We start from the raw sequence: 25,095 nt of genomic DNA, 5'->3' as shown, positions 1-25,095 counted from the left end.
TGTGTGTGTGTTAGTGTGTGTGTGTGTGTGAGTGTGTGTGTGTGTCTTTGTGTGTGTGAGTGTGTGTGTGTGTGTGTGCAAATGCATATGGCTTTATGTGTATCTGTGTGTGTGTGAGTGTGAGTGTGTGTGTGTGTGTGTGTGTGCAAATGCATATGGCTTCATAACATTGCTGCAATCTGCGGTGCACAAAAGGCTCTGGCTGGGCAAAGCTTTTCCTTTCACACCAAGAGCAGGTGGAGCCTGTGGTGCTTACCTAATGCAGGGTATTTTCAGCCGAATTAGGTAATTCTGTAGAAACCATCCTCTTCAAAACACATGCACACTGATTGTGTGTTTGTGCACGCGTTTGTGTGCCTGTGTGTATGTGTGTGTGAGTGTTTGTGTGTCTGTATGTGTGTGTGTGTGTGTGTGTCTCAGGAATCATGGCATTTTTAGATGCCCCACCAATCCTGATTCCGCCTCCTGTCAATTATAAGGGTCTGCGGTGTGTAATTTGTAGATTTCTCTGTAACGATGAAACCCGCCCTGGCTCCCCTCGCCTGTGACTCTCTGCGGCACGCAGGCTAAGAACCTGATTACTTTCTGCTCTGGGAGGTGGAACAGGGGTGGGGGGGGCGGGGTGGGGGGGGGGGGGGGTACAGAGGAGGGGGGGGGGGAATTGAGATGGAGATTGGTGTGTTCTCTCTGAGCAGGTGCCTTGTACAGTGCCGGCGTGAACATTGTCTCCGTAATGAGTTCTCTTTCCGCAGACCTGCCGTCCTTAGCCTGCAGTGCTGTTGGGCAGACGTGTTTTCTTTTGCTGGCCGAGGCCCTTCTGAGCGAGCAGCTCCACGCAGCCTTCCATCTGTCTTCCTCGTCTCTCGTGTGGAATGAAACAGATCCATTTCCTGCCGCTCTTCAGCACGGCCCTCAGGGATGCAGCGATGCACTCTTGTTGTTTCATGCAACCGCTGAGGAGCCTCGTCGCCTCTCTTGGCTACGCCTCGCATAAGCAGAGGTTAAACACATTTGGATTAGTTTCCCTCTCTTTCTCTCTCTCTCTCTCTCTCTCTCTCTCTCTCTCTCTCTCTCTCTCTCTCTATATATATATATATATATATATAACTGTCTCTTTGTCTCTCGGTCTGTCTGTCTGCCTTTTTATATCCAGTTGATTTTCTGCCTCTGTTGATAGCTTCAGGACAATGATTTTGAGCGGCCATAATCAGGACGTTGTTATGGAGAGCAGGCTTTAATGGAGATCTGAGGGCTGTGGCTAATGATTTTGAAGGGTGAAATTAAAACACATACTCTAGTCTCCCTGCCTCATGCAAGCCTGAATGACACCAATTGGTCCCCCATCTCCTTCTCGTGAAGTGAGTGATTTTAACATCCAGCGTGTTCAATTATGTTTGGCAAGCAGGATATTAGCATTAAGCACAGATGGAGGAGAGTTTAATTAATTTGATGGACCAATCCAAACAATTAAGAAAGAAAAGAAAGAGAACAAATGCACTGCTTTTAACTAAAAGACAGCTTTGTCACCTCTGGTTCCAGAGCCTGCTATAGTATATGGTGAAGGTGCCCTTTAAGTAGCCTCAGTGGGAGTTTCGAGCAGATGCTATGCTATATGCAGTGTGTTTGTGTGTTGTGTGTGTGTGTGTGTGTGTGTGTGTGTGTGTGTGTGTGTGTGTGTGTGTGTGTGTGTGTGTGTGTGTGTGTGTGTGTGTGTGTGTGTGTGTGTGTGTGTGTGTGTGTTTGTGTGCGTGTGTGTGGTGTGTGTGTGTCTGTGTGTGTGTGTGTGTGTGTGTGTGTGTGTGTGTGTGTGTGTGTGTGTGTGTGTGTGTGTGTGTGTGTGTGTGTGTGGTGTGTGTTATTTATGATGTATGTTTAATTTAGGACTCTGGTGGATGCATTGAAGGCTGTTGATCTTATGATAAACTAGAATGCGTTTCGTGAACGAACTGCGAGAGTGTGCTTGCTCTGTGACAGAGAGAACAAGTGCCTATGAATTAACATGTATTTACATCTACTCAATCAGTGTAGTGGGGCCTTCTTCCAATATATTTTAGCAAGCAACCAAGCTCAACCATTATATTTTGGCTCCACTGACGTATATGAGGGTATCTCAGAGTTTCGTTATACTGACTTACTGAGCTAAGTGAATTGTTGAAATTGCTATCTTGGTAAAAGGAAACATCTCTGCAACAATATTAGAATGAATGCGGTTACATAGCCAGCTTTACTTAAAGTTTATTGTAAGATAGGCCTATATGTTAGACTTAAAGCAGTTAGAGTTAGTCTGTAGGTGTAGTATCAAACGTAAGCAACACTTTTACTGTATAGATAGAGAGCACGTGTATCACATTGGTTTATAGTCTGTCAAATTAGTTCTAGTTATTGGTGTTCGTTGCCATACAAAGTTAGTCTTCTCTTATAAGCCTAGGTAGTACATCTGATTAGAGCTAGCAACCATGAATTGCAGATTAAGGGGTCCCCTATCTCAGTGTTCATTTTGGCAGCTATTTTTAGATTCAGTCTTAAGACAAAAATGCATATTAGTTTTAGTCACATTTAGTCATAGTTATCCTTCTTAGTTTCAGTCTAGTTTTCGAAAACTCATTACAATTTAGTCTAGTTTTAGGCACATTTAAAATTCCATATTATAGCCACATTAAACTCATTCCCTTCCCTTCTCAGGCCCAGGGACCTCCTGTGTTGTGTCAACTGCATAGTAATAGTAGTCTAGCTTGCAGTACTTACATTGTGGATGCAATTAGTCTCCAAGATACAGATCTCATGCCTACAGCTGAATTCGAATTTGTTTGTAATAAATAATCGAATGTGATGATGAAGTACGGTACGCAGCGTCTTAACTGAAGCTCAACTCAACTATTACAGCAGTTAGCTTGCCGCTAATGCTAACTGAAAACACATCGGAACACAGTGGCTAGCTAGGTAGCTAGCTGCTAATAAGTAACATATATAAGTAACACATCAGCAGTAATGAATCAAGTGTACTGATATTAAATGTTCTACTAAATGTACTACTAACATGCCATTCTTAAATTAAAGCCAGTGACATGATGGTTAACGATTAACGAGTTAACGATGGATACCGACAATTAGCATACCTAGCTAGGTAGCATTACCATTGGATTTCAATGGCAGTTATGCTAGCTCTGGCTATCCAGTCAAAGGAGCCTTGTTTCTGGACACGTATCACTTGACGAGCGAGGGCAATACAGTCATCTGGAAAGTTTAAAATGATACTAAACGAAGGGAAATCTACTGTATGGAGAATTTTCTGCTCAGTAGACAATGCAGATTCTAATTAGGCTGGTGGATATGTCCAATGTAAGAAGTGTGAAGTTTTAATGAAATATGATTGATGCAACTGTCGTTCTCCATAACAACTTGGATTAACCTGGATGGCTGGATGAAGTTTCAGACCGAACGTCAAAGATCTTCAATGGTAAGACTTGTCGGTTGTGCCTCTGTTGGTGTCTCGTAAAACGTGAATTTTATTAAAGCATAGCGTGTGTATTGTGTAGCTATTTCATTCCGAGATTGCAGGGGAGTGAAATGCTCCGCTCTGCTGCTGGTATACAGACAGCCGGAAAGGTTAACAAACGGAATGAAATAGCTACACATTACACACGCTATGCCTTAATAAAACCCACGTTACTCACATACTGGTTAACACTGTTAGAGCGGGTGTATAAACTGTACCTGAAACTGTTGCCACTACATTCGTTTTAATATTTTGCACTCTCTATCTAACCACTTCTGGCATTTAAGAGAGCTTTTCCTATGTCAACTGATCTAATGTCAGTTGGCTAGAGTGCGTGACGTCACAATGGCTCAACCTTCCCCATGTTAGTCAATGAGAGAAAAAGGGGATGAAAAAGAGGGATAAAAAAGGAGTGGCAAAGAGTATCGCCACGAAAAGTCATAGCAACCTGGACCGGATCGGGCCGGACGTTTTGGTGTTTGAATGGCGTCTCTAGCTCAAACGGGCGAGGAGGAGTTAGCTGCAAGAAAAACGGGGAGAATAAATAAATAAATAAACTAGAATGCGTTTCGTGAACGAACTGCGAGAGTGTGCTTGCTCTGTGACAGAGAGAACAAGTGCCTATGAATTAACATGTATTTACATCTACTCAACCAGTGTAGTGGGGCCTTCTTCCAATATATTTTAGCAAGCCACCAAGCTCAACCATTATATTTTGGCTCCACTGACGTTTAGACATATGAGGGTATCTCAGAGTTTCGTTATACTGACTTACTGAGCTAAGTGAATTGTTGAAATTGCTATCTTGGTAAAAGGAAACATCTCTGTAACAATATTGGAATGAATGCGGTTACATAGCCAGCTTTACTTAAAGTTTATTGTAAGATAGGCCTATATGTTAGACTTAATGCAGTTAGAGTTAGACTGTAGGTCTAGTATCAAACGTAAGCAACACTTTTACTGTATAGCTAGAGAGCACGTGTATCACATTGGTTTATAGTCTGTCAAATTAGTTCTAGTTATTGGTGTTCGTTGGCATAAAAAGTTAGTCTTCTCTTATAACCCTATAGTACATCTGATTAGAGCTAGCAACCATGAAAAACCTCTTCTGAAACTAAGAAGGATAACTATGACTAAATGTGACTAAAACTAATATGCATTTTTGTCTTAAGACTGAATCTAAAATAGCTGCCAAAATTAATACATCTCAGTGTTCATTTTGGCAGCTATTTTAGATTCAGCAGCTATTTTAGATTCAGTGCATATTAGTTTTAGTCACATTTAGTCATAGTTATCCTTCTTAGTTTCAGTCTAGTTTTCGAAAACTGAGCACACTACAACAGCTACATCCTCAAACGTTTTTCAGTTAACCTAATGATTCAAGGTCTCTCATGAATCATTACTCCCAGGACACGGGTTAATGTTAACTCACGCTATCGGCCACAACAAGTTAACCATTCTTTCAGTATAAGCAACCTTTGCATAGCCCCGCACAGCTAGGATAGCTCACGTTACCGTAGTAGGAATACAAGCCTTAGCTCACTTGACCACACAACTAAATTCATGAATTACTTCACAGGTTTACTTAACAACTTGAATTAAGGAAAATGATCCCCCGTTACGGCTAGCTGAAACTGCCAGTGGATACTCCCGTTACGTAGTGTTAGTTAGCCTTTAGCCCCGTACTCAGATGTTACAGCTGCTTAACACAGCTAGGATAGCTCTGCTTAACACAGCTAACGTTACCGTAGTGGGAATACAAGCCTTAGGTCACTATATCCACACAACTAAATTCATGAATTACTTCAAAGGTTTACTTCACAACTTGAATTACGGAAAATGTCGTCTCCAACGTTAACGTAACGTTAATGTATATGTTAGCTGCTACGGCTAACTATCAGTTTCCATTAAAATTTCAGTCAGTAGCTACACTGAAAATGCTGCCATTCAACTCACCTTAACGAAGTGGAAATACGGTAGCTAGGTTAGAAACTGTAGTTACTCTTATTCTTTCTCAAAGTTGAATTGAGAGGGACAGAGAAATACGGTTCCTCTTATTCTTTTTCAAAGTTGAATTGAGAGGGACAGAGAAAATGCGGTTCCTTGGATTTGGCGAGCGGAGGTGTCAGTGAGAAGCACAGCTGCAAGCCAGTTTAATGACCCTATTATGACGTCATAATGGCAGAGACCTCTGCCATGCAAGTCTATGGAGAAAAAAGGGGATGAAAAAGAGGGATAAAAAAGGAGTGGCATGGGGTACCGCCACGAAAAGTCATAGCAGCTTGCACCGGATCGGGCCAGACGTTTTGGTGTTTGAATGGCGTCTCTAGCTCAATCGGGCGAGGAGTAGTTAGCTGCAAGAAAAACGTACGGAATAAATAAATAAATAAACTAGAATGCGTTTCGTGAACGAACTGCGAGAGTGTGCTTGCTCTGTGACAGAGAGAACAAGTGCCTATGAATTAACATGTATTTACATCTACTCAATCAGTGTAGTGGGGCCTTCTTCCAATATATTTTAGCAAGCAACCAAGCTCAACCATTATATTTTGGCTCCACTGACGTTTAGACATATGAGGGTATCTCAGAGTTTCGTTATACTGACTTACTGAGCTAAGTGAATTGTTGAAATTGCTATCTTGGTAAAAGGAAACATCTCTGCAACAATATTAGAATGAATGCGGTTACATAGCCAGCTTTACTTAAAGTTTATTGTAAGATAGGCCTATATGTTAGACTTAATGCAGTTAGAGTTAGTCTGTAGGTGTAGTATCAAACGTAAGCAACACTTTTACTGTATAGATAGAGAGCACGTGTATCACATTGGTTTATAGTCTGTCAAATTAGTTCTAGTTATTGGTGTTCGTTGCCATACAAAGTTAGTCTTCTCTTATAAGCCTAGGTAGTACATCTGATTAGAGCTAGCAACCATGAATTGCAGATTAAGGGGTCCCCTATCTCAGTGTTCATTTTGGCAGCTATTTTTAGATTCAGTCTTAAGACAAAAATGCATATTAGTTTTAGTCACATTTAGTCATAGTTATCCTTCTTAGTTTCAGTCTAGTTTTCGAAAACTCATTACAATTTAGTCTAGTTTTAGGCACATTTAAAATTCCATATTATAGCCACATTAAACTCATTCCCTTCCCTTCTCAGGCCCAGGGACCTCCTGTGTTGTGTCAACTGCATAGTAGTCTAGCTTGCAGTACTTACATTGTGGATGCAATTAGTCTCCAAGATACAGATCTCATGCCTACAGCTGAATTCGAATTTGTTTGTAATAAATAATCGAATGTGATGATGAAGTACGGTACGCAGCGTCTTAACTGAAGCTCAAATCAACTATTACAGTAGCTAGCTTGCCGCTAACGCTAACTGAAAACACATCGGAACACAGTGGCTAGCTAGGTAGCTAGCTGCTAATAAGTAACATATATAAGTAACACATCAGCAGTAATGAATCAAGTGTACTGATATTAAATGTACTACTAAATGTACTACTAACATGCCATTCTTAAATTAAAGCCAGTGACATGATGGTTAACGATTAACGAGTTAACGATGGATACCGACAATTAGCATACCTAGCTAGGTAGCATTACCATTGGATTTCAATGGCAGTTATGCTAGCTCTGGCTATCCAGTCAAAGGAGCCTTGTTTCTGGACACGTATCACTTGACGAGCGAGGGCAATACAGTCATCTGGAAAGTTTAAAATGATACTAAACGAAGGGAAATCTACTGTATGGAGAATTTTCTGCTCAGTAGACAATGCAGATTCTAATTAGGCTGGTGGATATGTCCAATGTAAGAAGTGTGAAGTTTTAATGAAATATGATTGATGCAACTGTCGTTCTCCATAACAACTTGGATTAACCTGGATGGCTGGATGAAGTTTCAGACCGAACGTCAAAGATCTTCAATGGTAAGACTTGTCGGTTGTGCCTCTGTTGGTGTCTCGTAAAACGTGAATTTTATTAAAGCATAGCGTGTGTATTGTGTAGCTATTTCATTCCGAGATTGCAGGGGAGTGAAATGCTCCGCTCTGCTGCTGGTATACAGACAGCCGGAAAGGTTAACAAACGGAATGAAATAGCTACACATTACACACGCTATGCCTTAATAAAACCCACGTTACTCACATACTGGTTAACACTGTTAGAGCGGGTGTATAAACTGTACCTGAAACTGTTGCCACTACATTCGTTTTAATATTTTGCACTCTCTATCTAACCACTTCTGGCATTTAAGAGAGCTTCTCCTATGTCAACTGATCTAATGTCAGTTGGCTAGAGTGCGTGACGTCACAATGGCTCAACCTTCCCCATGTTAGTCAATGAGAGAAAAAGGGGATGAAAAAGAGGGATAAAAAAGGAGTGGCAAAGAGTATCGCCACGAAAAGTCATAGCAACCTGCACCGGATCGGGCCGGACATTTTGGTGTTTGAATGGCGTCTCTAGCTCAAACGGGCGAGGAGGAGTTAGCTGCAAGAAAAACGGGGAGAATAAATAAATAAATAAAGAAAACTTGACGATAACAATACTGTGCTTCCCTTCGGGCAAGCACACTAACTAGAATGCGTTTCGTGAACGAACTGCGAGAGTGTGCTTGCTCTGTGACAGAGAGAACAAGTGCCTATGAATTAACATGTATTTACATCTACTCAATCAGTGTAGTGGGGCCTTCTTCCAATATATTTTAGCAAGCAACCAAGCTCAACCATTATATTTTGGCTCCACTGACGTTTAGACATATGAGGGTATCTCAGAGTTTCGTTATACTGGCTTACTGAGCTAAGTGAATTGTTGAAATTGCTATCTTGGTAAAAGGAAACATCTCTGCAACAATATTGGAATGAATGCGGTTACATAGCCAGCTTTACTTAAAGTTTATTGTAAGATAGGCCTATATGTTAGACTTAATGCAGTTAGAGTTAGACTGTAGGTCTAGTATCAAACGTAAGCAACACTTTTACTGTATAGCTAGAGAGCACGTGTATCACATTGGTTTATAGTCTGTCAAATTAGTTCTAGTTATTGGTGTTCGTTGGCATAAAAAGTTAGTCTTCTCTTATAAGCCTATAGTACATCTGATTAGAGCTAGCAACCATGAAAAACCTCTTCTGAAACTAAGAAGGATAACTATGACTAAATGTGACTAAAACTAATATGCATTTTTGTCTTAAGACTGAATCTAAAATAGCTGCCAAAATTAATACATCTCAGTGTTCATTTTGGCAGCTATTTTAGATTCAGCAGCTATTTTAGATTCAGTGCATATTAGTTTTAGTCACATTTAGTCATAGTTATCCTTCTTAGTTTCAGTCTAGTTTTCGAAAACTGAGCACACTACAACAGCTACATCCTCAAACGTTTTTCAGTTAACCTAATGATTCAAGGTCTCTCATGAATCATTACTCCCAGGACACGGGTTAATGTTAACTCACGCTATCGGCCACAACAAGTTAACCATTCTTTCAGTATAAGCAACCTTTGCATAGCCCCGCACAGCTAGGATAGCTAACGTTACCGTAGTAGGAATACAAGCCTTAGCTCACTTGACCACACAACTAAATTCATGAATTACTTCACAGGTTTACTTAACAACTTGAATTAAGGAAAATGATCCCCCGTTACGGCTAGCTGAAACTGCCAGTGGATACTCCCGTTACGTAGTGTTAGTTAGCCTTTAGCCCCGTACTCAGATGTTACAGCTGCTTAACACAGCTAGGATAGCTCTGCTTAACACAGCTAACGTTACCGTAGTGGGAATACAAGCCTTAGTTCACTATATCCACACAACTAAATTCATGAATTACTTCAAAGGTTTACTTCACAACTTGAATTACGGAAAATGTCGTCTCCAACGTAAACGTAACGTTAATTTATATGTTAGCTGCTACGGCTAACTATCAGTTTCCATTAAAATTTCAGTCAGTACACTGAAAATGCTTCCATTCAACTCACCTTAACGAAGTGGAAATACGGTAGCTAGGTTAGAAACTGTAGTTACTCTTATTCTTTCTCAAAGTTGAATTGAGAGGGACAGAGAAATACGGTTCCTCTTATTCTTTTTCAAAGTTGAATTGAGAGGGACAGAGAAAATGCGGTTCCTTGGATTTGGCGAGCGGAGGTGTCAGTGAGAAGCACAGCTGCAAGCCAGTTTAATGACCCTGTTATGACGTCATAATGGCAGAGACCTCTGCCATGCAAGTCTATGGAGAAAAAAGGGGATGAAAAAGAGGGATAAAAAAGGAGTGGCATGGGGTACCGCCACGAAAAGTCATAGCAGCTTGCACCGGATCGGGCCGCACGTTTTGGTGTTTGAATGGCGTCTCTAGCTCAATCGGGCGAGGAGTAGTTAGCTGCAAGAAAAACGTACGGAATAAATAAATAAATAAAGAAAACTTGACGATAACAATACTGTGCTTCCCTTCGGGCAAGCACACTAACTAGAATGCGTTTCGTGAACGAACTGCGAGAGTGTGCTTGCTCTGTGACAGAGAGAACAAGTGCCTATGAATTAACATGTATTTACATCTACTCAATCAGTGTAGTGGGGCCTTCTTCCAATATATTTTAGCAAGCAACCAAGCTCAACCATTATATTTTGGCTCCACTGACGTTTAGACATATGAGGGTATCTCAGAGTTTCGTTATACTGGCTTACTGAGCTAAGTGAATTGTTGAAATTGCTATCTTGGTAAAAGGAAACATCTCTGCAACAATATTGGAATGAATGCGGTTACATAGCCAGCTTTACTTAAAGTTTATTGTAAGATAGGCCTATATGTTAGACTTAATGCAGTTAGAGTTAGACTAGGTCTAGTATCAAACGTAAGCAACACTTTTACTGTATAGCTAGAGAGCACGTGTATCACATTGGTTTATAGTCTGTCAAATTAGTTCTAGTTATTGGTGTTCGTTGGCATAAAAAGTTAGTCTTCTCTTATAAGCCTATAGTACATCTGATTAGAGCTAGCAACCATGAAAAACCTCTTCTGAAACTAAGAAGGATAACTTTGACTAAATGTGACTAAAACTAATATGCATTTTTGTCTTAAGACTGAATCTAAAATAGCTGCCAAAATTAATACATCTCAGTGTTCATTTTGGCAGCTATTTTAGATTCAGCAGCTATTTTAGATTCAGTGCATATTAGTTTTAGTCACATTTAGTCATAGTTATCCTTCTTAGTTTCAGTCTAGTTTTCGAAAACTGAGCACACTACAACAGCTACATCCTCAAACGTTTTTCAGTTAACCTAATGATTCAAGGTCTCCCATGAATCATTACTCCCAGGACACGGGTTAATGTTAACTCACGCTATCGGCCACAACAAGTTAACCATTCTTTCAGTATAAGCAACCTTTGCATAGCCCCGCACAGCTAGGATAGCTAACGTTACCGTAGTAGGAATACAAGCCTTAGCTCACTTGACCACACAACTAAATTCATGAATTACTTCACAGGTTTACTTAACAACTTGAATTAAGGAAAATGATCCCCCGTTACGGCTAGCTGAAACTGCCAGTGGATACTCCCGTTACGTAGTGTTAGTTAGCCTTTAGCCCCGTACTCAGATGTTACAGTTGCTTAACACAGCTAGGATAGCTCTGCTTAACACAGCTAACGTTACCGTAGTGGGAATACAAGCCTTAGTTCACTATATCCACACAACTAAATTCATGAATTACTTCAAAGGTTTACTTCACAACTTGAATTACGGAAAATGTCGTCTCCAACGTTAACGTAACGTTAATTTATATGTTAGCTGCTACGGCTAACTATCAGTTTCCATTAAAATTTCAGTCAGTACACTGAAAATGCTTCCATTCAACTCACCTTAACGAAGTGGAAATACGGTAGCTAGGTTAGAAACTGTAGTTACTCTTATTCTTTCTCAAAGTTGAATTGAGAGGGACAGAGAAATACGGTTCCTCTTATTCTTTTTCAAAGTTGAATTGAGAGGGACAGAGAAAATGACGTTCCTTGGATTTGGCGGTGTCAGTGAGAAGCACAGCTGCAGGCCAGTTTAATGACCCTATTATGACGTCATAATGGCAGAGCTCTGCCATGCAAGTCTATGGAGAAAAAAGGGGATGAAAAAGAGGGATAAAAAAGGAGTGCCAAGGGGTACCGCCACGAAAAGTCATAGCAGCTTGCACCGGATCGAGCTGGACGTTTTGGTGTTTGAATGGCGTCTCTAGCTCAATCGGGCGAGGAGTAGTTAGCTGCAAGAAAAACGTACGGAATAAATAAATAAATAAAGAAATAAAGAAAACTTGACGATAACAATACTGTGCTTCCCTTCGGGCAAGCACACTAATAAATAAAGAAAACTTGACGATAACAATACTGTGCTTCCCTTCGGGCAAGCACACTAACTAGAATGCGTTTCGTGAACGAACTGCGAGAGTGTGCTTGCTCTGTGACAGAGAGAACAAGTGCCTATGAATTAACATGTATTTACATCTACTCAATCAGTGTAGTGGGGCCTTCTTCCAATATATTTTAGCAAGCAACCAAGCTCAACCATTATATTTTGGCTCCACTGACGTTTAGACATATGAGGGTATCTCAGAGTTTCGTTATACTGACTTACTGAGCTAAGTGAATTGTTGAAATTGCTATCTTGGTAAAAGGAAACATCTCTGCAACAATATTAGAATGAATGCGGTTACATAGCCAGCTTTACTTAAAGTTTATTGTAAGATAGGCCTATATGTTAGACTTAATGCAGTTAGAGTTAGTCTGTAGGTGTAGTATCAAACGTAAGCAACACTTTTACTGTATAGATAGAGAGCACGTGTATCACATTGGTTTATAGTCTGTCAAATTAGTTCTAGTTATTGGTGTTCGTTGCCATACAAAGTTAGTCTTCTCTTATAAGCCTAGGTAGTACATCTGATTAGAGCTAGCAACCATGAATTGCAGATTAAGGGGTCCCCTATCTCAGTGTTCATTTTGGCAGCTATTTTTAGATTCAGTCTTAAGACAAAAATGCATATTAGTTTTAGTCACATTTAGTCATAGTTATCCTTCTTAGTTTCAGTCTAGTTTTCGAAAACTCATTACAATTTAGTCTAGTTTTAGTCACATTTAAAATTCCATATTATAGCCACATTAAACTCATTCCCTTCCCTTCTCAGGCCCAGGGACCTCCTGTGTTGTGTCAACTGCATAGTAGTCTAGCTTGCAGTACTTACATTGTGGATGCAATTAGTCTCCAAGATACAGATCTCATGCCTACAGCTGAATTCGAATTTGTTTGTAATAAATAATCGAATGTGATGATGAAGTACGGTACGCAGCGTCTTAACTGAAGCTCAACTCAACTATTAAAGCAGCTAGCTTGCCGCTAACGCTAACTGAAAACACATCGGAACACAGTGGCTAGCTAGGTAGCTAGCTGCTAATAAGTAACATATATAAGTAACACATCAGCAGTAATGAATCAAGTGTACTGATATTAAATGTACTACTAAATGTACTACTAACATGCCATTCTTAAATTAAAGCCAGTGACATGATGGTTAACGATTAACGAGTTAACGATGGATACCGACAATTAGCATACCTAGCTAGGTAGCATTACCATTGGATTTCAATGGCAGTTATGCTAGCTCTGGCTATCCAGTCAAAGGAGCCTTGTTTCTGGACACGTATCACTTGACGAGCGAGGGCAATACAGTCATCTGGAAAGTTTAAAATGATACTAAACGAAGGGAAATCTACTGTATGGAGAATTTTCTGCTCAGTAGACAATGCAGATTCTAATTAGGCTGGTGGATATGTCCAATGTAAGAAGTGTGAAGTTTTAATGAAATATGATTGATGCAACTGTCGTTCTCCATAACAACTTGGATTAACCTGGATGGCTGGATGAAGTTTCAGACCGAACGTCAAAGATCTTCAATGGTAAGACTTGTCGGTTGTGCCTCTGTTGGTGTCTCGTAAAACGTGAATTTTATTAAAGCATAGCGTGTGTATTGTGTAGCTATTTCATTCCGAGATTGCAGGGGAGTGAAATGCTCCGCTCTGCTGCTGGTATACAGACAGCCGGAAAGGTTAACAAACGGAATGAAATAGCTACACATTACACACGCTATGCCTTAATAAAACCCACGTTACTCACATACTGGTTAACACTGTTAGAGCGGGTGTATAAACTGTACCTGAAACTGTTGCCACTACATTCGTTTTAATATTTTGCACTCTCTATCTAACCACTTCTGGCATTTAAGAGAGCTTCTCCTATGTCAACTGATCTAATGTCAGTTGGCTAGAGTGCGTGACGTCACAATGGCTCAACCTTCCCCATGTTAGTCAATGAGAGAAAAAGGGGATGAAAAAGAGGGATAAAAAAGGAGTGGCAAAGAGTATCGCCACGAAAAGTCATAGCAACCTCCACCGGATCGGGCCGGACGTTTTGGTGTTTGAATGGCGTCTCTAGCTCAAACGGGCGAGGAGGAGTTAGCTGCAAGAAAAACGGGGAGAATAAATAAATAAATAAAGAAAACTTGACGATAACAATACTGTGCTTCCCTTCGGGCAAGCACACTAATAAATAAAGAAAACTTGACGATAACAATACTGTGCTTCCCTTCGGGCAAGCACACTAATGAGGGGAAGAGACCCCAGTGAAATTAAAGCGCAGTCTTAGTGCAAACATTGCTGCTAATGTAGACGTATGTGATCACACTAAAAGGTTTATGGTACACACTAAATAGTTAAGACCCTTCAGACCCTTGACAATGTTGAATTAATTAGTGTGCTTGCCCGAAGGGAAGCACAGTATTGTTATCGTCAAGTTTTCTTTATTTCTTTATTTATTTATTTATTCCGTACGTTTTTCTTGCAGCTAACTACTCCTCGCCCGATTGAGCTAGAGACGCCATTCAAACACCAAAACGTCCGGCCCGATCCGGTGCAAGCTGCTATGACTTTTCGTGGCGGTACCCCATGTCACTCCTTTTTTATCCCTCTTTTTCATCCCCTTTTTTCTCCATAGACTTGCATGGCAAAGGTCTCTGCCATTGTGACGTCATAATAGGGTCATTAAACTGGCTTGCAGCTGTGCTTCTCACTGACACCGCCAAAACCAAGGAACCGCATTTTCTCTGTCCCTCTCAATTCAACTTTGAAAAAGAATAAGAGGAACCGTATTTCTCTGTCCCTCTCAATTCAACTTCGAGAAAGAATAAGAGTAACTACAGTTTCTAACCTAGCTACCGTATTTCCACTTCGTTAAGGTGAGTTGAATGGCAGCATTTTCAGTGTAGCCTACTGACTGAAATTTTAATGGTAGCAGCTAACATATAAATTAACGTTACGTTAACGTTGGAGACGCCATTTTCCTTAATTCAAGTTGTGAAGTAAACCTTTGAAGTATTTCATGAATTTAGTTGTGTGGATATAGTGAGCTAAAGCTTGTATTCCCACTACGGTAACGTTAGCTATCCTAGCTGTGTTAAGCAGCTGTAACATCTGAGTACGGGGCTAAAGGCTAACTAACACTACGTAACGGGAGTATCCACTGGCAGTTTCAGCTAGCCGTAACGGGGGATCATTTTCCTTAATTCAAGTTGTTAAGTAAACCTGTGAAGTAATTCATGAATTTAGTTGTGTGGATATAGTGCTCTAATGCTTGTATTCCTACTACGGTAACGTGAGCTATCCTAGCTGTGCGGGGCTATGCAAAAGTTGCTTATACTGAAAGAATGGTTAACTTGTGGCCGATAGCGTGAGTTAACATTAACCCGTGTCCTGGGAGTAATGATTCATGAGAGACCTTGAATCATTAGGTTAACTGAAAAACGTTTGAAGATGTACCTGGACACATCGTAGCTGTTGTAGTGTGCTCAGTTTTCGAAAACTAGACTGAAACTAAGAAGGATAACTATGACTAAATGTGACTAAAACTAATATGCACTGAATCTAAAATAGCTGCTGAATCTAAAATAGCTGCCAAAATGAACACTGAGATGTATTAATTTTGGCAGCTATTTTAGATTCAGTCTTAAGACAAAAATGCATATTAGTTTTAGTCACATTTAGTCATAGTTATCCTTCTTAGTTTCAGAAGAGGTTTTTCATGGTTGCTAGCTCTAATCAGATGTACTATAGGCTTATAAGAGAAGACTAACTTTTTATGCCAACGAACACCAATAACTACAACTAATTTGACAGACTATAAACCAATGTGATACACGTGCTCTCTATCTATACAGTAAAAGTGTTGCTTACGTTAGATACTAGACCTACAGTCTAACTCTTAGTGCATTAAGTCTAACAAGCTATATCTTACAATACACTTTAAGTAAAGCTGACTATGTAACCGCATTCATTCCAATATTGTTGCAGAGATGTTTCCTTTTACCAAGATAACAATTTCAATAATTCACTTAGCTCAGTAAGTCAGTATAACGAAACTCTGGAACTATTATGACTATGACCACAGAAAACACAGTACTATACAGATTTTGTTCTCAGATATCAGTCTGTGAGGCCCCTCAACAACATATGCGCACTCGGCCACTGCACTGCAGAGCAAGCACACTCTCGCAGTTCGTTCACGAAACGCATTCTAGTTATTCATATGCTCTTATGATTTCTTGTGGGCATTGATGGCTTATTGCATTTCTGTCAGAAGCAATACATAGATTATTATTTTACACTGAAATATATGATGTGCTTTTAATGAATATCTTGCTGTGCCTTGAGTACAGTGCCAGGCATTTAAGCTAATCAAAATAATAACTCTATTCCCTAATGATATCAGGCCAAGGGAATGGCCAAAACACCTCAGTCTGACATCTTTAATTGAATTATCTGCAGATGAGTAAACCATGACAAATTGCTCTAATCAAAAGGCGCTGTTTTAAATGTGAGATAGAGCTAACAGCCAATTAAAACATATTTAATCACACAGTAATCATTTTTCAAATAATTTTCTTGTTTTAGCAGATGGACCCTTTGACTTTGAACAATCTGGGTTGACATCTTAATGGATCTGTCTATTTTCTGGCTCTTTCCATTGTCCCCTCATCCTTTAAGTCATCTTCCATTGTTCTCCTTCTTTCAAATGAGTTCCTCTTCCCATCTTTGAAGCCCCAGACTGTCATTATAACCCCAGTGGAAAAATCCATACTTGCTTATTGAGTTAAACTCTTCAAAAAAAGATGTTCCGAGCCTCTGCGGTTATGAGGTGCCACACACGTGCGTCAGTCATGACTGCTGCTCTCTCAGGGTAAAAGGAGCTGTAATGTTGAGTGATGGCGTCCATGCTCTTGCCTCCGCTCCCTGAAGGTCACCAGTGATTCTCTGCACAGACACACTGCACCATGCACAGACACACAGGACACTATAGGAGTCATTGCTACTCGATAGGGCTGACAGACACACAGGACACTATAGGAGTCATTGCTACTCGATAGGGCTGACAGACACACAGGACCCTATAGGAGTCATTACTACTCGATAGGGCTGACAGACACACAGGACCCTATAGGAGTCATTGCTACTCGATAGGGCTGACAGACACACAGGACACTATAGGAGTCATTGCTACTCGATAGGGCTGACAGACACACAGGACCCTATAGGAGTCATTGCTACTCGATAGGGCTGACAGACACACAGGACACTATAGGAGTCATTGCTACTCGATAGGGCTGACAGACACACAGGACACTATAGGAGTCATTGCTACTCGATAGGGCTGACAGACATACTGCACCATGCACAGACACACAGGACACTATAGGAGTCATTCCTACTCGATAGGGCTGACAGTGCCGAGTGTGGTTTTGTCGGAGGCAAGCATTTTCCTCGATATTCCGCCATTTTAGCTGGAGGACAGCACTCTTGTTTCTCCTGTTGTCAGTCACGATCCTCTCCCAACTTCCATTGTGATGGCAGCGTGGCCTGATTTCTAGATTACTGCTCCCTGCGAGGATATTAATAAGAAATGTAAATGAGAGTCTGGGAGTTAATGAAACACAATTACTAGTGTATTAAAGCGAGTGTGGGCGTGAGCCGTGAGGAGTTAATAACCAGCTCCATGCTCCAGGCTTCTAAACAATGGATGCTGTTGTGATAGCATGGAAATCAAAGTCAGGGAGAAGGAGCGCGGAGACGACTCCAGTGTGCCAATTCAGTGTGCCTATTGAACAAAAATAGTCATGCGGCGGGCCCAGTGTAGTGACAAAAGCAGAAGGCTGGCACAGCGAGGGGTCTCTGCTCTGCGGTGCCCAGAGTGGAGGTGGGGGGAGGTGCTCTGTAACTCAACATCCAGCAGGGGGCTTGCAGTGCCAAGGTCGTGGTGTCTATTCTCAGGAAGCAGACGTGCAAGTAAAGTGTGTACATCCCCAGTCATTGTAAGTCTAATGGAATAACTGTATCTGAATAAACATGATCAAATGAATAAACTGAAGTGTCCCTGCACTTCATATGCACTTAAGTAGTAGCTGGCAGCTGTGTCGTGTGTGTTCTTTAATGTGGAGGTCGAACGAGGGAACAAAGGTTCGATGTAGAGCATGTAGCTGCCCAACACTATGACTGTCACACTGAGTGTAGACAAGCAGAAAGCATTGTGGATAGACACACACTAACGCACACGCACACACACACAGACACACACACACAGACACACACAGACACACACACACACACACACACACACACACACAATAGACAGTGCCAGGCACATTGCTGGCGTTTGCCACTGCTGATTGTGCCGCTGCATGATTGTGATCCACAGGGGCTAAACAGACGTGCCTGAAAGCCATTGTGCAAACAGACTGTCGCCCCCTTAATGACACGAGCAGAGGTGCCATGCAAAACCAATACAGTAGCATTGAAGAACGGGACTAACTGCCCTCAGCTCTGCACAGGATGCAGTTTGAATGCTACCCAGAGAGGCACTTTCTTGTCAAGTATTTAGGTTATTCCTCTAAGAATTTTATGGACGCGAAGCTAATTGCTTTGACAGAGTGCAGGAACATTCAGGACCCCTCTCCCTTAATTGCTGGGATGTCAAAAAGAAAAGTAGGCCGACCGAGAAAACCGCATGAGCCACCATTACAGTCCCGAGACAGGAAAATCACTCGGAGCGGGCAGGTGGAGGAATAAAAATTGCCTCACACAATGCTTTTCTTTCATTAAGTGCCAGGTATGAAATAGTATGGATCACAGACTCCATTCTTTATTAGAGGCAGAGGTTGGAGTCTGACCCTGAATCACATGTGATGTTGACTACTGCATGTGCTTTCCTGTCTCTGCCACACTATTTAACCGAGACATACACACACATACACACACATACACACACATACACACACATACACTCACAGACATACACACACAGACATACACACACATACACACACACACAGACATACACACACACCTGCTGTGCAGACACCATGCTGAGACATTCACCAGCCTCCTGGAAATCGCCCTCACTGAACCGTCTCTTCAACCCCAATTGATGTGTTCATCTACTGTATGCCCGGTACTACTCACAAGGGGTAGAAATTAATCTTGTCCTTTTTGTTGCAAAAAGAATCCTGAAGCTGTTTAATACCACTTAACATGCTCATCTGTGCACTTTGAGTGCAAACACAAGAATACCCTCGACAAAGAATGCTCTGTTATGCTACAAAATGGCTGATCACTGCACACAGTGTCTATCTTAGAAGTTTCCAACAAGTTTTGACTTGAGCTACACTCAGACTTGCCTGCAGTCTGACTTTTTTTCTTTTTAGGAGAGAAAGGGGCAGGGTTTGGTCAGCTTTGAAGTTGAAAGCTTTGAAATTGTCTTTGTTTTTTTCGCTCACATCAGTCAAGCAGTGAAGTCTTCCTGCTGCTGACAAGCCTCCTCTGTTCTGGATTAAGTTACAGCAAGGTTAACACAAGATCACATATCCCGCATTAAACAACCGCATCCCACTAAATGTCTGTTGCATTGACCTGCGTCCTGGCAGGACGGGCCGTGGAGAATGTGAAGTGACAGGTGGAGGAGGACAGCTTCAGCCGTCTACCCCAGCAACCCTCCTCTTCTCCTCTCCTCTCCTCTCCTCTCCTCTCCCATGGATTAAAGTTTTCCGTCGCTATGACGGATTTCCGTCAACTCGGCTCGCATAAGGCCAAAAATGAGATCGATGCAGATCCGAAGAGAAACAAAATAGGGAGGGGGGGCACTGATATGATTTGCAGCGTCGGAAATACACGAGGGCAAAGGGCAAAACTGCCCCTAAGAAATGTAATTTTGCCCCTAAAATGTATAAGAGTAAATTATAATTTTCTGTAATAATAATGTAATGAACTTGCCAAAAACATCGTAGCCTATGACCCGGTCAGTTGCCATTTAATGTTTTGATTTTCGCATTGACTGATTGTTGCGTGAAGAAATGAACGTTTTAACAAAAAATATTTGGAGCGCTTCCTAATCAGACCTGGCTGTGAGTGCGAGAGTGAGGAGAAAGGATCAGCGCAGTCTCTGTCACCAGCTCAGGTTCTAAAATATAAAATTCATACACCCAGCGACTGTCAAAAATGAAAGCTAGATTGACTGGGTGGAGGAAGACAATGACGAAGAGAAAAAGACCCGGTTTTGTTTTCAAGGCATGTCGGAATTGTGGACAACGAGTTGCCCAAATCCTTGTCAATCCAGCACAGGTACATTCTTCTGCTGACTCCATCAAGGGGAGCAAAAACATTCAGAAATACATGGCATTTCGTCACCAAGCACCAAGCGACACACATCGCCTACGTTGAATGATAACTAGTAATAATACTTTTAGAAATGATTTAGTTCGGTTAAGCTAGTTTAATGTTAGTTAGCTAACGTTGGCTACAAAGGCTGGCTTGCATGCTAGCTAACTAGTCTAATCTGTATTTCCTGTAGGCCTACTATGGTAGGTACATGATTAAAGGTAACACAAAAATCCATAAATATAATGTGTTATTATAAAAAAAAGAAAGAAAAAAAACGATTGTTAATAGTTTTTTTTTTTTTTTACCTCTAATAAGATTGTATTAGTTGTTATTACTATAATAGAATACTTTTGAATATGATTGTCTAATTTACGTTGTCTGTTTGGTTTTTGTTCAAAAAATCTAAGAAAACACTTTGTATCTGTAGACTAATGCTAATAGTCTAATTATTGCCATTTGATGACAATTGTTCATATACTGTAAGCCTACATAAGTGTGTTTATTATTTTGAACAAAGGTTAGGCCTAAATGTTATTTCACAAGTTTCTAAAAGTGCCCCCATTTTTTTTTTAAATGCCCCTGGATTTCAGTAAATCGTTTTGTCATGTATAGCCCATTAACAAGAATGGTGAAGTCTTGCAAAAAATGTTGGTTTTATGCCCTAGCTTTGAACTAGTAAGTGATAATATCGTGATAATATGAAGATCAAATATCAAGGCGGTATGCAGCCACGACCCAAAGTGAGTGCCGATTTTTTTTTCAGTTAGAAGATTTTTTTTTGCTTTAATCCCTGCTCTCCTCTCCTCTCCTCTCTTCTCTTCTCTTCTCTTCTCTTCTCTTCTCTTCTCTTCTCTTCTCTTCTCTTCTCTCCTCCTCTTCTCTCCTCTCCTCTCCTCTCCTCTCCTCTCCTCTCCTCTCCTCTCCTCATCCTCTCCTCTCCTCTCCTCTCCTCTCCTCTCCTCTCCTCTCCTCTCCTCTCCTCTCCTCTCATCTCATCTCATCTCATCTCATCTCATCTCATCTCCTCTCCTCTCCTCTCCTCATCCTCTTCTCTCCTCTCCTCTCCTCTCCTCTCCTCTCCTCTCCTCTCCTCTCATCTCATCTCATCCTCCCTTCCTCATCCTCTCCTCTCCTCTCCTCTCCTCTCCTCTCTTCCTCCCTTCCTCATCCTCTCCTCTCCTCATCCTCTCCTCTCCTCTCCTCTCCTCTCCTCTCCTCTCCTCTCCTCCTCTCCTCTCCTCTCCTCTCCTCCATCCTTAAGCAAGCTGTGTGATCAGGGGATAAGAGTGGAATCACCGGGCCATGCCTGGAGGTCTCTGCTGTAATAGATGCCATTCTCAGGAGGGTCATTTGGAAGAGCAGGCCAAACTGAAAGCACAAGTGTAGGGCAGGGCGGCTTTGAATCCATCATAAAGAAAAGGTGGGATGGATCACAGCCTGCCATATACATTATTTATGACAGCTATTACAGCTTAGGGAGAGAGGAGAAGGTCTTTGGTGCATACGTGTGTATACATGCATCCTTGTATTAGTGTTCCTAGGTGTGTGTGTGTGTGTGTGTGTGTGTGTGTGTGTATGTGTGTGTGTGTGTGTGTGTGTGTGTGTGTGTGTGTGTGTGCAGAAACGGGCCTGGCTTCCTAGTTGTGTTCTAAAACTTCATTAATATGCCTCCCTGAGAGTTCCTTAATTATTGTGCTGAAAATAGTTTGCACAAAGCACCACAGTGACTCACTAAGCCACATCAGTTGATGTGATGATGTCAGCATCATAATGTATGCCGACGCCCAGTGGTTAAATAGATTTGTGAAATTTGCCCCTCCGGATCAGAGCCCCCCCACATACAAAATCCCAATTTTACCCCTGCCGACGCCACTGTACGACGACTGACATATACTCATGGTAAGAACGCTACAGAGGTTGCCAGGAAACTAACAAAATCAATGCAAAAGGTTGCTCTCTGGTTACAAAACTCATGCCTCACCTTAAACCTAGAAAAAAACTGTAACCATGTTTTTCACAAACAGGCACATGCTGAAGGATTGCCCCAATGTCTCAGTAAATGGGCAAGCAATCGATAATGTGGATATATTCAAGTACTTGGGCGTTACCCTTGACCCAACACAGCTTTAAAAAACATGTTAAATAACTGGGAAACACACTGAGATTTAACCTAGCTAACTTCAGATACATAAGGAGTTCACACACAGTTGAGGCTTCTAGTATGTATCTAAAGGCTCTGGTTATACCACATATTTTATATTGTGTTACAATCTGGTCTCAGTCAAATAAAACACTTCTAAAACAACTTGAATCCTTATATAAAATTGCCCTCAAAATCCATGATAAAAAGCCACGTCGCTACCATCACTGTCAGATACTAAAAAAATATGAAATTTTAAACTTTGAGAATCTGATCAAGCACTCTCTGCTTACTTTTTTAAATAATTCATAATGCTGCAGCTCCCCCCTTGAAAACATGTGTCAATCTTTGTTCTGAGAAGTCAACACGAACAACAAGATCTGTATCAAGGGGTGAGTGTAGTGTACCCCAACGCAAAACGGTATTGGGGAAGTCATCATTTTTCTGTATTGCCATAACTCAATGGAACACTCTGCCAACAGACATCATTTCATGAAGAAGTCCCCACACCTTCTCACATCTTGCCAAGCGTTGGCTATTGTCAGGACAGGAGTTAACACATTTATGAATTGTTTTGTAATTTGACTTGTTATTATTATGTTTTTATGTACCATTCCATCAACCTGCCCAGGGACTTCAGGTGAAAAATAGCAATCTGCTAGAACTTGGCATAATGCATTCTCTCTTGTTGTACAGGATTCATTGTGCACTGTCCCTGTCTTCAAAAAATAAATTACAATTACAATTATCTACTAAAATATAAAGTGTTTTGCTGTAATTGTCCTTGTAAGTCCTACGTGAAGTGGCAAACAATGGTGTCATTAATGAGTCTCTGTGTGTGTGTGTGTGTGTGTGTGTGTGTGTGTGTGTGTGTGTGTGTGTGTGTGTCTGTGTGTGTCTGTGTGTGTCTGTGTGTGTCTGTGTGTGTCTGTGTGTGTGTGTGTTTGTTTCCCAGACATCGATGAGTGTGCCGAAGGTCTGATCCAGTGTCAGAACCACTCCCGCTGCGTCAACCTACCCGGCTGGTACCACTGCCAGTGTAGGAGCGGTTTCCATGACAATGGATCCTACCTGCTTGATGGGAGCTCCTGTGTCGGTGAGGAATAATTAAGAGCTCCTCTGGAGAATCTCTACTTACACACACACACACATACACACACACACTCACACACACACACACACGCACGCACACACACACACACACACACACACACACACACACACACACACACACACACACACACAGACACACACACTGCCAAATCCTCCCTCCCTCCCCTATTAAGTCATTCATATTAAACTAATATCAGCTGCTGATCCAACAGCCAGAGCCCATGTTTCTCAACCTGTTCAGCAGAGATCAAACATTACCTCTGTACTGATGTGTGCTTTGTCTGTGGGGGTGTCTGCATGTGTTTGCACGAGGAAGGAGGATGAAGAAACTGGAGGCTGTTACATTATAATCATCTGTGTCACACACACACACACACACACACACACACACACACACACACACACACACACACACTCACACACTCACACACACACACACACACACACACACACACAGGAAGCACGAGAGGAATCAGGACATTATAATCATCTGTGTCTTTTACAATGCAATGAGTTCAGCCTACTTTAATTAGCCAGAGTAGTTTAACCTGACATCTGTGAACATGATCAAGAGAGTGTAAGAGCACAAAAAACAAAGAAAGCAGTAGGGAGAGAGGAAGCACGAGAGGAATCAGTATGCTTCACATGCTGCACCCACAGCGAGCCTGTTACTCACCACACACACGTGTTGATTTCACGCATTCTGGAGAGCAGGGTGGATGACCTAAATAGGTGATTAAATATTAATATTCCTCTGCATTTCATTAGCAGGGCCTGAGATGAAACCAAGAGTGTGAAAAAAAATACCCTGAGTGTCAGATTCTGAGTGGCGAAGTTCTCATTTCTGCTTAGCCTATCAGCACTCCTGGGGACGTGAGAGCTCGAATTAGTGAAATATCTAACCCTGGGTTGTGTGATGTTTCACACAGTCAGGGCAGCCCCCCCCCCCCCCCCCAAAAAAAAAAAGCATCAATCTCCTCCAACCCCACAGACACACACACACACACTTAATGTTATGTCAAACTGCCATTCATTGTGATTATATGACTTTAAGAATGAAACAGTTGTCCTTTGATGTATGCAAGGAGATGCTGCTCATGTTGTAACAGTCTGTAATGGCGAGCGTGCTCTTTTATGCTTCAGTCTGGTGGGGAGGCAACATGTCTAAGAGGGGCACTCGGCGGCTGGACAAGCTGGTCAGAAAGGCGAGCTCAGTGGTGGGGCAGAACCTGGACTCACTGGGGACTGTGGTTGAGAGACGGATGCAGGGCAAGCTCTTGACCATCATGGGCAACCACCCCTTCCACCATGTCCTGGCAGGACAGACCCGAAGCCTCCGTAGAGGGCGGCTCAACGCGCTACGTTCACGGACTGAGCGACATAGGGGGTCCTTTGTCCCTGATGCCATTAAACTATAACTATGCACTAAACATCTTACATCCTTCACTGTACATAGCTGAATTGTATTGTTTGTTTGTATTGTATCATATTGTCTGTACATATTGTTTGTAGTTATTGTAAATATGAGAGAGCTGCAAGATACCAGAATTTCCCCACAGGATTAATAAAGTATTTTTCTATCTAGCTATCTAGCTATCAATTATTTTGAGTTTTGAGTGCAGTGT

General features: G+C 41.6%; 1 protein-coding gene across 1 annotated transcript in view; it reads left to right on the top strand.

Annotated features, from left to right (window-relative positions):
• The window catches only part of LOC308369242 (protein kinase C-binding protein NELL1-like), a gene marked incomplete at both ends in the record, with an annotated part of 169,134 nt that extends 144,246 nt beyond the window's left edge, over positions 1-24,888 (top strand). Inside the window, 2 exons of the mRNA XM_080843584.1 lie at positions 23,313-23,453; positions 24,614-24,888. Coding sequence (XP_080699710.1) covers positions 23,313-23,453; positions 24,614-24,888 — 416 coding nt within the window. The remainder of the gene's footprint in view (positions 1-23,312; positions 23,454-24,613) is intronic.
• Between the last annotated feature and the right edge of the window lie 207 nt (positions 24,889-25,095).

Source organism: Sprattus sprattus (assembly GCF_963457725.1).
Source record: "Sprattus sprattus genome assembly, chromosome: 8".
Classification (NCBI taxonomy): domain Eukaryota; kingdom Metazoa; phylum Chordata; class Actinopteri; order Clupeiformes; family Clupeidae; genus Sprattus; species Sprattus sprattus.
This window is presented reverse-complemented; position numbering and strand designations above follow the sequence as displayed.